Source organism: Antechinus flavipes, chromosome 4 (assembly GCF_016432865.1).
Source record: "Antechinus flavipes isolate AdamAnt ecotype Samford, QLD, Australia chromosome 4, AdamAnt_v2, whole genome shotgun sequence".
NCBI classification, from domain to species: Eukaryota; Metazoa; Chordata; class Mammalia; order Dasyuromorphia; family Dasyuridae; genus Antechinus; species Antechinus flavipes.
In genome coordinates, this window is record NC_067401.1 from 274,877,202 (window position 1) to 274,890,144 (window position 12,943).

General features: G+C 29.7%; 1 protein-coding gene across 1 annotated transcript in view; it reads right to left on the bottom strand.

The window, feature by feature from the left end:
- The window catches only part of USP45 (ubiquitin specific peptidase 45), an 81,017-nt gene that overhangs the window by 13,598 nt on the left and 54,476 nt on the right, over positions 1-12,943 (bottom strand). Inside the window, exons 10-13 of the mRNA XM_051997441.1 lie at positions 6,578-6,659; positions 4,701-4,792; positions 3,311-3,367; positions 2,900-3,043 (exon numbers count right to left, since the gene is read on the bottom strand). Of these exons, the coding sequence (XP_051853401.1) occupies positions 2,900-3,043; positions 3,311-3,367; positions 4,701-4,792; positions 6,578-6,659 (375 nt within the window). The remainder of the gene's footprint in view (positions 1-2,899; positions 3,044-3,310; positions 3,368-4,700; positions 4,793-6,577; positions 6,660-12,943) is intronic.

Below are 12,943 nucleotides of genomic sequence, written 5' to 3' on the forward strand. Positions count from 1 at the left end.
CAAAAAATCTCAAAATGAAAGTATGAAGAAAATCTACAAACTGAACATATCATTCTAAATTGGATGTTTCAGTATAGAACTTTTTCCATTATAATATTGCACTCATAATTATCCACTTCCTTTTTAAATTTATGCATTCTAGTTAATAAATATATCTAGAAAAGAGTTTTCAATACACTAAACAACAATAATAAACTGATGATAAGGATTTTTTTTTTCCCATGAAAAAGAAGAAAGTGAATGAGAAGAAACTTTACAATTGTGATAAATGTTCAATCTAGGCCTCAATGTTTATTTCTCTATCTCTTATTCTGTATTAATAATTTTTTGCCTTATACCATTTTCCAATTTAAAAAAATGTGCATTTAAATGGTTTTCCTTTGCTATTTTTGCATTTATTTCTTAAGCTGGAAGTACTTCTTCCTTTCTTTCAATTACCTTTCCACTTGCTTTTTTTCCTCCCTTGCCCTCTCCTTCCTTCTTCATACATTTACATTTCTAGCTTGGCTTCATTTATTCTTGTGTATTTCTTTGTTGATGTTTGTCATTTTTCATATTAGATTTCATAAGATTTTAAAAGAAAAAGTTGTAGTAAAGTTTAGGAGATTAAAAAAAAAAAACCCTGGAAAAAATCTAACCACGAAAAATATTTATTCTGTTTATTAATTTTTTTTAAGTTGCTAGAAAAATATCCTTGCCAAGTAATTAAATAAGAAATCTGACATGAACAAGTATTTGAAATCTATGAAGTTAACAAAAAAAAAAATTAAAAGACAACAAGAAATTTAATTCTTTCCTATTATTAGATTTTTTAAGGCATTCCAGAGAAGGTATCATCAACTATCAGTCTAGAGATAACAAAAATAAATATTCTTTCTTACCAGAATTACATAATTTGTAAAGACAGAATTGGAAGAAATAGTTATTGGTCAATTAAAATAATAAGGCATATTTAAATGATTTAATTTGAAATTAATATCCCTTTAAATATTGATAGTTTATAATTCTGCCAGAGATTTCATAGGTAATTACAGATTATCAAGTAGATAAAAAGGTAAAAATGTGATTTTATAAGTTTTCTTTTTCTGGTCTAGACTTAGGATTTCATTAGTATAGTAAATTCCTAGCGAGGAAACGTACTCTACCAATACAAAATAACAATTGATCTATAACTAAAATAGTATTAAGAGAGTTATCTGTGGCATAAAGAAATCAAGGACCTTGCCCGGATACACAGAGAAGAAAGTATGTATCAGAAGTGGATATGAATAATAAGCAGTCTATCCACTAGGCCATCTCTTTTTAATTATCATCTTCCACAATAATAGAGAGGCACTGAGGTTCAGAACATAATCCCTCATACAGAAGACATGCAGTAAAAACTTAATTAAGTCAGTAAGTCACAATCAAAAAAAGCAAAACTAAAATTCTTATGGGATGATGTAATTTAATCAGGTTTCTGAGTTTCCAGGAAATTCTATAAGAAAGATTTTTCTGTTGGATTACTTATATTTGGAGAGTTCTTCTTTGTTTGACTTCTTCACTCTAGTTAAATTGTAGTCAATTGTCTTAAAAAGCTTTGGGTTAAGAGGTAATCATTTAGAAATTAATCTTTTCCCCTTATTTTTAAACTCTGTGAGGTTTTATTAGAATTGTGCTTTATCTTTGCTGATTTAATTGAGAATGATCTCTTTATGTTACTTTACTTGTTTTTCTATTATAGTCATAAATCAAGTGCTATAAGTGACTTCATAGGCCACAAGGTCCAACTCTATTCTCTCATTTTGCATGTGAAGAAACTGAAGCCCAGGGTAGTTAAGTGAAAATTATCTGAGATCAGTAATAGTAGTAAACAAAAAAGGCAGTGTTTGAATATCAATCCTGACTCCAGAACCACTACTTTTTCTACTGTAGAATACTGTCTCCTAGTAAATTATTGTATTGGAGGAAATTTATGAAAAAGAACCTGTTTCTATTTACATGAACTTTAATTAAACGTGTTAACTTTGTACCTTAATTGGACATACTCTCAAGTTAGACATTTTAAAATGTGTGTGTATACATACACATACACATAGATGAAAAGTTTTTACAATATCAGGCAAATTAACAATAATCAGTTGATCAACATCACAAAGATAACATGTATCAATACAAAATACTGATTTTAGCCATTATCTGTGGCCCTCTACAACTAAGTAGTGCTGCTTCTTTTAGCTAATACTATATCATCTATAATTAAATTATGAATACAACTTGGGAGGGCTAAGAAGTAGCTAGTTATCAAATTATTAATCTATATGGAGTAACTATTAAGCATATCTAAATATACAGAACTTTCCTATAATTAACATTTTATCTACTATATTTCACATACTATAAAGATATCAATGACAATTTCAATAAGAGGTCAATAAGGTTTTTTTTTTTTTGTTTTGTTTTGTTTCTTTAAAGAAAAAAGACAACTTTGAAGTCCATGCATGTTACATTAAAGAGATGTGGGGAGGGAGAGGACCTAAGATTTCATCAGTATAGGGAACTCCACGATCTTCAAAAATATTCCAACAATACAAGCTCATTAGTAATTGCTCATCTTAAACATTTGCTTGAGGAGGCTGAGAAGCTAAAGGTCTTGCTTAGAATCAACCAGGCCTTCCTGAAACCTGCACAGCACCAAAGGCCTTATTGTTACGAGAGAGTTGGAATGAATTACAATGCTGTGGATCCCTCCTCCAGCCCTGCAGAGTTAGTACCATGAAATTATGACTAGATAAAAATCCAATAATATGCATGCTTAGCAAAATTAATAAAAATAACTTCCTCTAAAATACCTTAATTCAGGTAGATTTTAAGTGAACAATAAAAATCTACATATTAAATGCACATAACCTCAGCTTACCTTATCTTTAGTTAAGGAGTGTTTCCTAGTACTTTTTAGATGATTATTCATTGTAGTAGCAGTAGTACAGTTGTACTGATCTAGGTCTGCCTCTTGTAAACTCTTACATTTATTTGTTCTCCCCAATGGAACAGGTTTTGACACCTATGTAGATACACATATAAACAAATCCTATAGCAAATAACTTTTTAAAATATTCATTTTCTTCTTATATTAACTTGAAACAAAATTATCCCTTCTCTTACACACCAACTCCAATAATTTAAATAACAAGCATTTTTAAAAAAAATCCTTAGCTATTAGACATTAAAGTTTTTTTTTTTAAATAGCTTCCATTTTATTATTATTTCCTTTAGGCACTTCAATAACAAAATGTTACTTAGGAAATCGAATAATTTTCTTTTTTCTTACCCTTTCTTCTATTATAGGAAGTGAAAGATCAATGAAAGGCTCTTTCATGGCTGAGATCTTTGAGAAAAGAAAAGCAAGAGAAGACTAAGCAAAGTATAAATATGGTAAAATTATTTAGCAGTTACTATGAGGTTTAAAGAAGCTTAAATTTAAAGAAATACAAATTTTAAAATTATGTCATCAAAACTATTGAAATGAATTAAATTTTTAAAAATTATTTTTATATGTTCAGAATGCTAAATCAGAAACATAACAGAAAAACTTTTTCAAATGATGCAAAGAGTTTAAAATGTATGGCACCATAAAATTTTAATGATACCTGAAGCTATCTCAAAGGAAATAACATTTAATAAAATTGATTATGTGGGAAAATTCAAAATGTCCTTGGTCAAAATCATAGCAAAGAGAAATGTATTTTGAATCAAAGAAAATATAGCTAAAAAAAAATTACTTAAGACAATTTGTTTTTTCTTTCTCAAGAATATTCATAAAATATATACTAAAAATTTAGAATGATACCATAATAACACATTAGACCTAAAAGTGACAGAATATCACAGGATAAAAAACATAATACCTTTAAAAAAGTAGGTAGAGAGAAAACACATTGGAAAACATGCCAGCATTTTTGGCCCACTCTGCCACTATAAACCCATACCAATCAAACCTCTAATTTTTCAAAGTTACACAATAACAATAAAATAGATCCAGATATTAAAATAAAAATTAGCAAGCACTAGGAAGACTATTAGATGATTTAATCAAAATTTCTCAGATGAAAAACTAAATAAGGCATTTGAAATGAAAATGCATACCAAATCCAAGTGATAGAATTCAATGGAAAAAAAAAATCAGTTAAATTGGATTGAAATAATAAACAATTTTTTATGTCAGTAACAAGTGCTTGTTACAGGTTAATAGAATTGTATACTTCAATGAAAGGAAAACATCAATACATTATACTTTAAAATTAATGTTTTATATTAATATTACTATTTTAATTTAATATTTTATTTTAGGTTATTATAATAGTACCAGATCTATCTTCATGCAATATTCTCCCCACTCCAATTCAACAAATAAGTTAATAGTATTTCCTTTCCCTACCCTTATAAGTTTGTGAGGATCAAATAAAAATAATGTATAAAATTGTATAACAGTAAGGAAAAAGCAAGTGTTTCTATGGGTTTAAAATGATTTTTATCCTCTAGAAAATAAGATAAGCATGTAAGAGTGGATAATACCACATTTTAGAAGAAATTATTATTATGAAGTTATTCTTGTTTTAATACATTCTGCCAAGTTATATTTTAAAACAAAAACAATGATAAAAACCAATATGTAATTGTGAGCTACTATTCCATATTGAATTGCATTCCAAAATACCTACGTTTTCACATTCCTCACACATGACTGTGCTAGTCAATTCACCAACAAAGATCCTATCTATGAAGTTCATCTTCACACCCTCTCTTCCATATGCTGCAAAAACAGTGCTTTTTTAATTTGAAAACATGTAACATCAATAATAAAAATGAAACATATAACTTCATTTAAATATAATCAGAACAGTATATTTACTTTATATACTAAATACATATGATATACTTTCTTCTCTCATATTTGCTCTCTCCCCTCAATTATGAGAGAATCCAAAACCTTTGGAGGGTTAGTTACAAAAGACAAAAGATTACAAACTATATTTAATTAATTCTATTTGCTGAAAATGATGTCACATTATTTACTATCCATATCTAACTCACTATTCCCAAAATTTCTGAATTTATTCTTTATTTTCCAGTTTAAGCAGTAAAATATTCAAGTATAATTACTATTTTATTAGGCACTACACATTAAAAAAAATGATAATAGGCAACTTTCTCTACCTATCTTTCTATTTTTCCAGGACTCATGCACTCCATAGTTCATATAAACCTTTAAAACAATATTATACCACGAAAACAAACTTACTTTTAGGATAATTCTTTGAGAACTCTTAGAATAAAGAAGACAGTTTATGTGTGCTACATGAGAAACTTATCTAAAAATAGATGTCTCATATATACATGTTTTATGTAGACAGACATACAAAGAAACAGACATGTAACTGTAGAGACAAAAAGAAACAGATATACAGAGACAAATATACAAAATATAAGTTGATAGAGATTTGGTTTGGATCTGCAATTTCATTAGTATAAGGTGAATCCTGGTAGGCAGATTCTTTCCAATGATACATATTAAAAATTTTCCTCTAACTTTGAGTCTTATAAAAAGTTATTTGGGGTATTGAGAGGTTAAATGATATAGAAAAGATTACATATAAACAGTATGTATCAGAAACCAAAAACATGAATTCAGGTAGTCCCGAGTATGAAGACAGCCTCTCTTTTACGCACTATATTGAAGGTATTAAATTGCAAGGGCCACAAGAAGTGATCCCATTCTCCAATGCACTCTGAATTATATTAAAATATAACTGAGAAATATTTAATAAAATAAAGTTTTAAAAATACCAACAGTGATAATGTTAATTTGTGGTTTTCTAAGTGAATACACAATTTGTAGGGATCTGTTTCTATTTGAGTTTGATAGTATCACATTCACTATAACATTGCTTTTTATATACACAAGTCATTTTATTTAGGAAATAAATTAGTGCTAAAGAAAGAAGTGATAAATGTTTGGAAAACAACCAAATTGGGATGGCTAGATGGCGCAATGGATAGAGCACCAACCCTTAAGTCAGGAGGACCTGAGTTCAAATCTGGTCTCAGATACTTAACACATCCTAGCTGTGTGATCCTAGGCAAGTCACTTAACTTAACCCAATTGCCTCAGGGGGAAAAAAAAAGAAAAAAAAAAAGAAAAGAAAACCAAATTACTGATAGTAGAGGATTCATAAATTACCATCTAAAATTACTTGAACAATTATCTCAAAACTTGCAAAATTAATTATCATTAAATTTCAAATGTGAAGAAGGTGATGATATTATGGGTTTATAAAGGTGTAACGGAAGATTTCAGAAAAAATTATTAAGAATACAAAAATTTTTCAGCAAAAAAATGAACTTAAAAAAAATTAGTCTGTTATTCTATTCATACACTAGATGGCACTATTCTAACACAAGTCAGATAACATGGAGATTTAGTCATTACAATAATTTTAAAAGGAAATTAAAAAAAAAAAAGAAATTTTGAGGAATGAATTGTTTTCAAATTAAAGTTATAGATTATATAAATGTGTCAGTAGAAGAGTGAACATACCTTTGATTTTTTTCCTAGTTTCCTCATCTGCAGTTTTAGTAGTTGGATTATTAAATGCTTTTAAAATGCCAGTTTGTATTCTCTGTAAAACAAATTCAATAAGTATTTGAATAAGATGATAAAATGTAAGGCTTGAATTTCCTGAAATAAGATACAATTTAGTTTGTTGTACTACAGAATTTTTTCTTCTGAATAAAAATATATTTCTCCACAGGGGCATCATTGTATGTCAAATCTGTCAGAGATCCATAAGCTCTTTAAACTTTTCACCCATCCAGTAAAAGGAGTCTCAAAAGACAAGTCATAACCTCTTAGAACTTCAATTTCTTTATCTGCAAAATAGAAAAGTTACATTGTGATCTCTAAAATGAATCTTGAGTTCTAAATTCCATGAATCCCAATTTTTTCAGGCCCCCAAAACAACATAATTTAAGTTTCCTTCTGGTTTAAAAATGTCAGAGCAGTTCCACAAAGCTAGAAACACATTCTCTTATTAATTTAAAACTTTTGGGCTAAGTACTTAAAGTGAGTTATCATTCTTCAATAATGGCTAAATAAGTATATATACATGTATATATATGTATACAAATATATGATGAAAAAAATTTTTAAATTCAATTTGAGACAGGTTATTTTACAATTTCTTCACTTTGATTCCTAGCTATATAAATTCTTCTAAAACAATGTTCAAACTATTATGCTGATTAGTGTAAGTGAAGAACAGGATATCAATTGTCTATAAAAAGAAAGAACAATTAAAAGTTTCATTAATAAGGATTTAGTGTATACTTAATAATCATGAATAATCACTTATTGGTGTTGAGATGTACTACTTAACTAAATCTATTGCTGGCCATCAAATAAAAACAATAATGTTTAAATTTCTACACATTTCACATTTTCCATACTAATATATCAATTTCAGGCATGAAAAACTCTATATAGAGAGAGGGAGGGGGAGAGAGAGAAAGAGAGGGAGAGATATGAAGCTCTACAGGAGTTTCTAGGACAGGGTCCAAGTGAGAAGAAAGCTCTCAGGATAAGGCATTTGGTTGGCTTATGGACAAAGGAGTTCTTAAACTGACCAAAAATTTCCCTGATTGAATGAGGTTCATAAGACTCTTCTCCCTCCTAGAACAGCCTGTTTCTTTAATCCCTTTGCTGGTCTATGATACACTTCCAAATTGGTCCTTGGATCAAGTCCCAGCAGTACCACCAATTTACATAATTATGGCTCTGCTAATTCCTAGACCAGATATTAATGTGAAAATATTGAAAGGGTTTGATGTAAAAATATAAATTTGTAAAATTCAAAATTACTTTTACACTTGAAAAACATTTTTAATTAATTAGTTTAGTTATTCCATCTCTGATCTGACACTCAAAGCTCCTGCAGTAGAAACCCGGTCTGATTAGCTCATTTCTATTACATTACCTAGCCTGAATCCAAATTAATCATCTTTGGTGCTGCCATACTATTGCACTCTGGCCTCCAACCTTCACCTACACAGGCATTCCAACCTCCCTTCCTGTCACTTTGAGCTTTTGATAGCTGAGTGCTCGCTCAATTATCATATGTAGCTTACATGTGAGTCACCATGATTCTTCCCAATCATATTTATGCTTCTATCTTCCTGACTATCACTTTGCTTTATGTGTTGTTTCCGCTATTGCAATGTAAGCTCTGAAGAAAAAAATTGTTTGCTTATTTATATTTGTATCTTCTGCATTTAGCAGTAGATGCTTAATAAATGGTTTTCTAATCCATTCTCCTCAACTAATGAATGCAATCCCTGGCAATTCATAACTACTACTCTTTATCCTGGGCAATTTGGGACCATACAGCAGTTATTCAATATATTGAAGGGTTTCTTCTTATTGTGAAACTGATTTTCATTTATGAATTGCAGTCAATAACCTAAAACAAAACTTTATATAAATCTCAAGTATTAGTTTCCCTAGAAGTATCTTGAAGATCATAACTTTTTTTTTTTTTTTTTTTGAGGCAATTGGGGTTAAGTGATTTGCTCAGGGTCACAGAGCTAGCTAGGAAGTGTTAAGTGAATGAGATCATATTTGAACTCAGAGCCTCCTGACTTCAGGACTGGTGCTCTAACCAATGTACCAATTAGCTGCCCTTGCTCATAACTATTTTAAGACCTATTTAATTCTGAATATATTAATATACTACCTGAAGAAGTCCCCATGTCAAAGAAATTTTCAACACAATAAAAACCTCACTTAAAAATACTTTTTAAAATTTAAACTACTCATTAATTTTTCAGAATGTCCATTATATAAATTATCAAGAATTAGTTAAGATCTTATGATTTGATCAAGCTAGTTAGCGATGTAAAAATAAAAATAATCTAAGGTTTGAAATAATTTCAAATTAAATACATTTGTCTCTTGAGCATGAAACAATTACTACTCCCTTCTCTAATCTTTAAAAATCCCAATTGTACACAAAAAATACTAATCAATAGGAAATTCATTAAGCTGGATGCTATAAATACGTTCACAGGGCTATAAGCAACCCCTTTTGTTGGGAATCTGTGCTTTTGAAAGTTAAGTTAAAAAAGGACATAGTATTTGGTCAAAGTATTCCTAACAACTCTAACACATTGATCTGTTAACAACAGGATTCAAATTATTTTAAAGCCTTGAATTTAAACAGTATTCAAGCAACAGAATAACTGCTAAGTATAATTTCAACTAAGTAACTGTCAGTTCCTGACTATAAAATATTCATTTGTAGAAATACATACTTTCAGAAAATATAGAACTATTGAAACAATGCTGGTAAAGAAATTACATCTATAATAAAAAAAAATGAAGAAAAATTTAAATTCCTATTAAAAGAAAAATTTTAACATGAAACCTTGACAATTTCAAATATAAGCAAACATTAAAAAGATAGCAGGTAAAATTTTTCAATAAACATCAAAATACTCCAATCTACTATTAATTTTAAAGGAGTCATTTTTAAAGCCATAAATGATTTCCTTTAATGATACAGTTTATATATTAGGGTTTTTAGAAGTATTGAGCCAAAGAGAGCCTTCGCTCTCTATAAATATATGACTATATTGTTCTGTGCAACTGTTTTCCAAAAAATTCTTCCTACAATGCAGGAACATTCACTTTAAACTTTGTATTCAACAAGATTACTCTCCTAAACTTTACATTTACTAGAAAACATTTTATAAATATAGCCTGAAAGAAGGCCAGTAGCTGTAATTATTTCTAAAGGATTCTGGTGGCGGACATATTGCTGTAGGCTTTCTTCAATCAAAAAACACATGGTAGTGACACTCTATAACAATAGTGCGATTAACAGCTGTGGAGTTCCCAGGCTAGACAATGCTATTACTGCTTGGGTACTCACTGTATCTGACTGGCACAACTGTCATTGCTCACAAGGCTGAATAGATACTCAGACTTGACACTCCAATTTTGTCACACTAGCTAAAGGCCCAAAAAAGATGGAAAAAGAGCTTTTTCTTAGTAATCTTACTGAACTGTTTGAGGTGATTAAGTCATACACACCATTCATACATGTATCATTAATAATAAAAGAGGAATTATTTAACTGCAAGAGATTGGACCAAAGTTCGTTAAGGCAGTAGCACAAAGGACAGAAATAAGTATCTGTATTTTTATATTTGTATTAGAGATAGGCATTAAAAATTAAAAGTAAATCAGCTATTGTAATTTAAATTGAAGTACCTGAAGTAAATGTTCACTTACAAAACCAAAAACAACAGTTCCTTCTGACAGTATTAATTAATGTTATTTTAACCAACAATTTCATTATCTATGGGGAAGTAGACAGCACATTATTTTGACTATTTGATATGTAACTTTCACAATGTCTCATTCAGCTATCCTTCCTCCAATATTAGTTACAATAATTATAAAGTATAGCACAGTACTATAGTAAATAATTTTATTCTGACAGACTTCATGCTTTATCAGATAATTTCTTAAAATTGTTGATTGCTAACTTCTGTGTAATAAAATATTAATAAATAAAGTTCTATACTAACAATAACTGCACAATTTTAATTTTTTTTAGTTTTTTATTTTCAAAACATATTAATATATGCTTTTCAATATTCATCCTTGCAAAATGTGTTCCAAATTTTTTTCTTTCTTCCTTCCTCCACTCCCACCTCCTTTAGACAGCAAGTAATCCAATGTATGTTAAACACGTTGCATAGTTTAAAAATCTCACATTAGGATTGAAAAACGGCTTAAAAAGAAGAGAATAGTTATTGTGTGGAAAGCACGGTGAGAATCAACTTGAAGACCTATTTACTGCTGCTCATCTCACTTTGAAATATGTGGATGATAAGAGTAGTAGTAACTGATACTTTTCTAGTGCCTTACGGTTTGCAAAAGCATGTTAGACAAATTATCTCATTTGAACCTCATAAAAACAGATAAGTTAGTTTACTATAGGTATTATCTCCATTTGGTAGAAGAAGTAACTGAGGTTTAGATGTGTGATCCTGGATTTAAATCCAGTTCTTCTGGCTTCAATACTATTGAAACCAGTACTCGTGACTTAATACTATTTCAACTACATTATGCTGTCTCTCACATAATGACTCGCTAACATCTTAAAAGTTTTCAAAGCACTTCCATCAACATTAGGAGATATGAATTTCAGTCACCCTATTTTATAAATAAGAACACAAGGGCTCATAGAGATTAATGACTTACCCAAGGACACTACTAATACTCTGTATAGGTCAGGGTCTTGATTCTAAGTCTATTTGATTTTTCCACTCACTATTTGAGTTATCATTTTCCTAAGAATTATAGTTTAATATGCCAAAGCATATTAAATAATACAAATCTTGAATAGGATTTTATTAATTTTAGGAAAAAATGCACATTATAATTCTTCTAAATCTGTTTTATTATCTGAACATTTAAATAACATCCAACCAATTAGATCATATTATTAATCCATTTAAATGAAAAGTGTCTAACAATTATAGAATTGTTATAAAACTCCCCTCCCCCGACTAGTCATTTGATTCAACAAACAATTCAAGTATAAGCCTTAAACTATGTGTAAGACACCAAGCTAGTTACCAGAAATAAAAATATCAAAGTCTATCCTTAAGTAGTTTATGATCTAATGGGGAAAAGATCAAAAAAGGAGATAAGGAATTATAGTACAATATAAGGCAGAATGTAATAGATACCAAGATTACAAAATACTGTGTATTAAGAATGAATTAAGGAGTATTTTTCACTAAGGTGAAATTAGGAGAGGGGAGAGGCTTCATGAAGTAGAACTAGCACACATGCCAAGTCTTGAAGAAAAGGACTTAAAAAAATTTTTTTTTCTACTGAATACTATTTCATTTTTCCAATTATGTGTAAAGATAGTTTTCAACATTTATTTTTACGATATTTTGATGTCCATTTTGTTCTACCTTCCTCCCTAAGATAGCAAACAATCTGATATAAATTATACAAGTGCAATCATGTAAAAATATTTACATGAGTCATATTGTGAAAGAAGAATCAGAACAGAAGGGAAAAAAAGCGCAAGAAAGGAAAAAAGTAAAAAGAATACCCCATAATTCTTATTTTTACATATGCATAATATTTTCTAACAAAAGTCTTTTGGAATTGACTTACAATAGCATATTACTAAGAATTAGGTTTATCAAAGTTCATCATTGCACAATGTTACTGTTACTGTGTACAATGTTCTCCTGATTCTGCTCACTTCAGCATCAGTTCATGAACATCTTCCAAGATTTTGAAGAAAAGGATTTTAATAAGGAGAAATATGAGATGAATTTGATTCAGTGTAGGAAGTATTGCGTAAGTGTATGATAGGCGTGAGGGTGTGGGAGTGTGGAGAGTAAGGTCAGAATAAAACCAGAAAAGAGTTAATAGGCCAGGATAGTTGGAATGCTGGGACACTCCAAGGTTTTGAGACTGATTAACTGGGAGGATGTGATACCATCAATATTGTGTTGTTTCTCAACTGTTTCAGTTCAACTCTTCATGATCCCATTTGGGGTTTTTTTTGGTTTGTTTGTTTGGTTTTTGGCAAAGATACTGGAGTGATCTCCAATTTATTTTACAAATGAAGAAACAGAGAAACAGAATTAAACCCAAGATCGTACAGCTGGTACAGCTAGTAAATGTTTGAAGTCAAATTTAAACTCATGAAGCCGAGTCTTTTCTGATTTCAGGAATGAGCTCAACCGTGCCAGCTAGCTGCCTTGACACCATCAACAGAAAACAGGTAAATTAGAAAGTCTGCATATAGATACACAGGCAGAATCTTCTAATAAATAGCTGAAGATGTTATAGCAGGGTTTTGCAACTTCA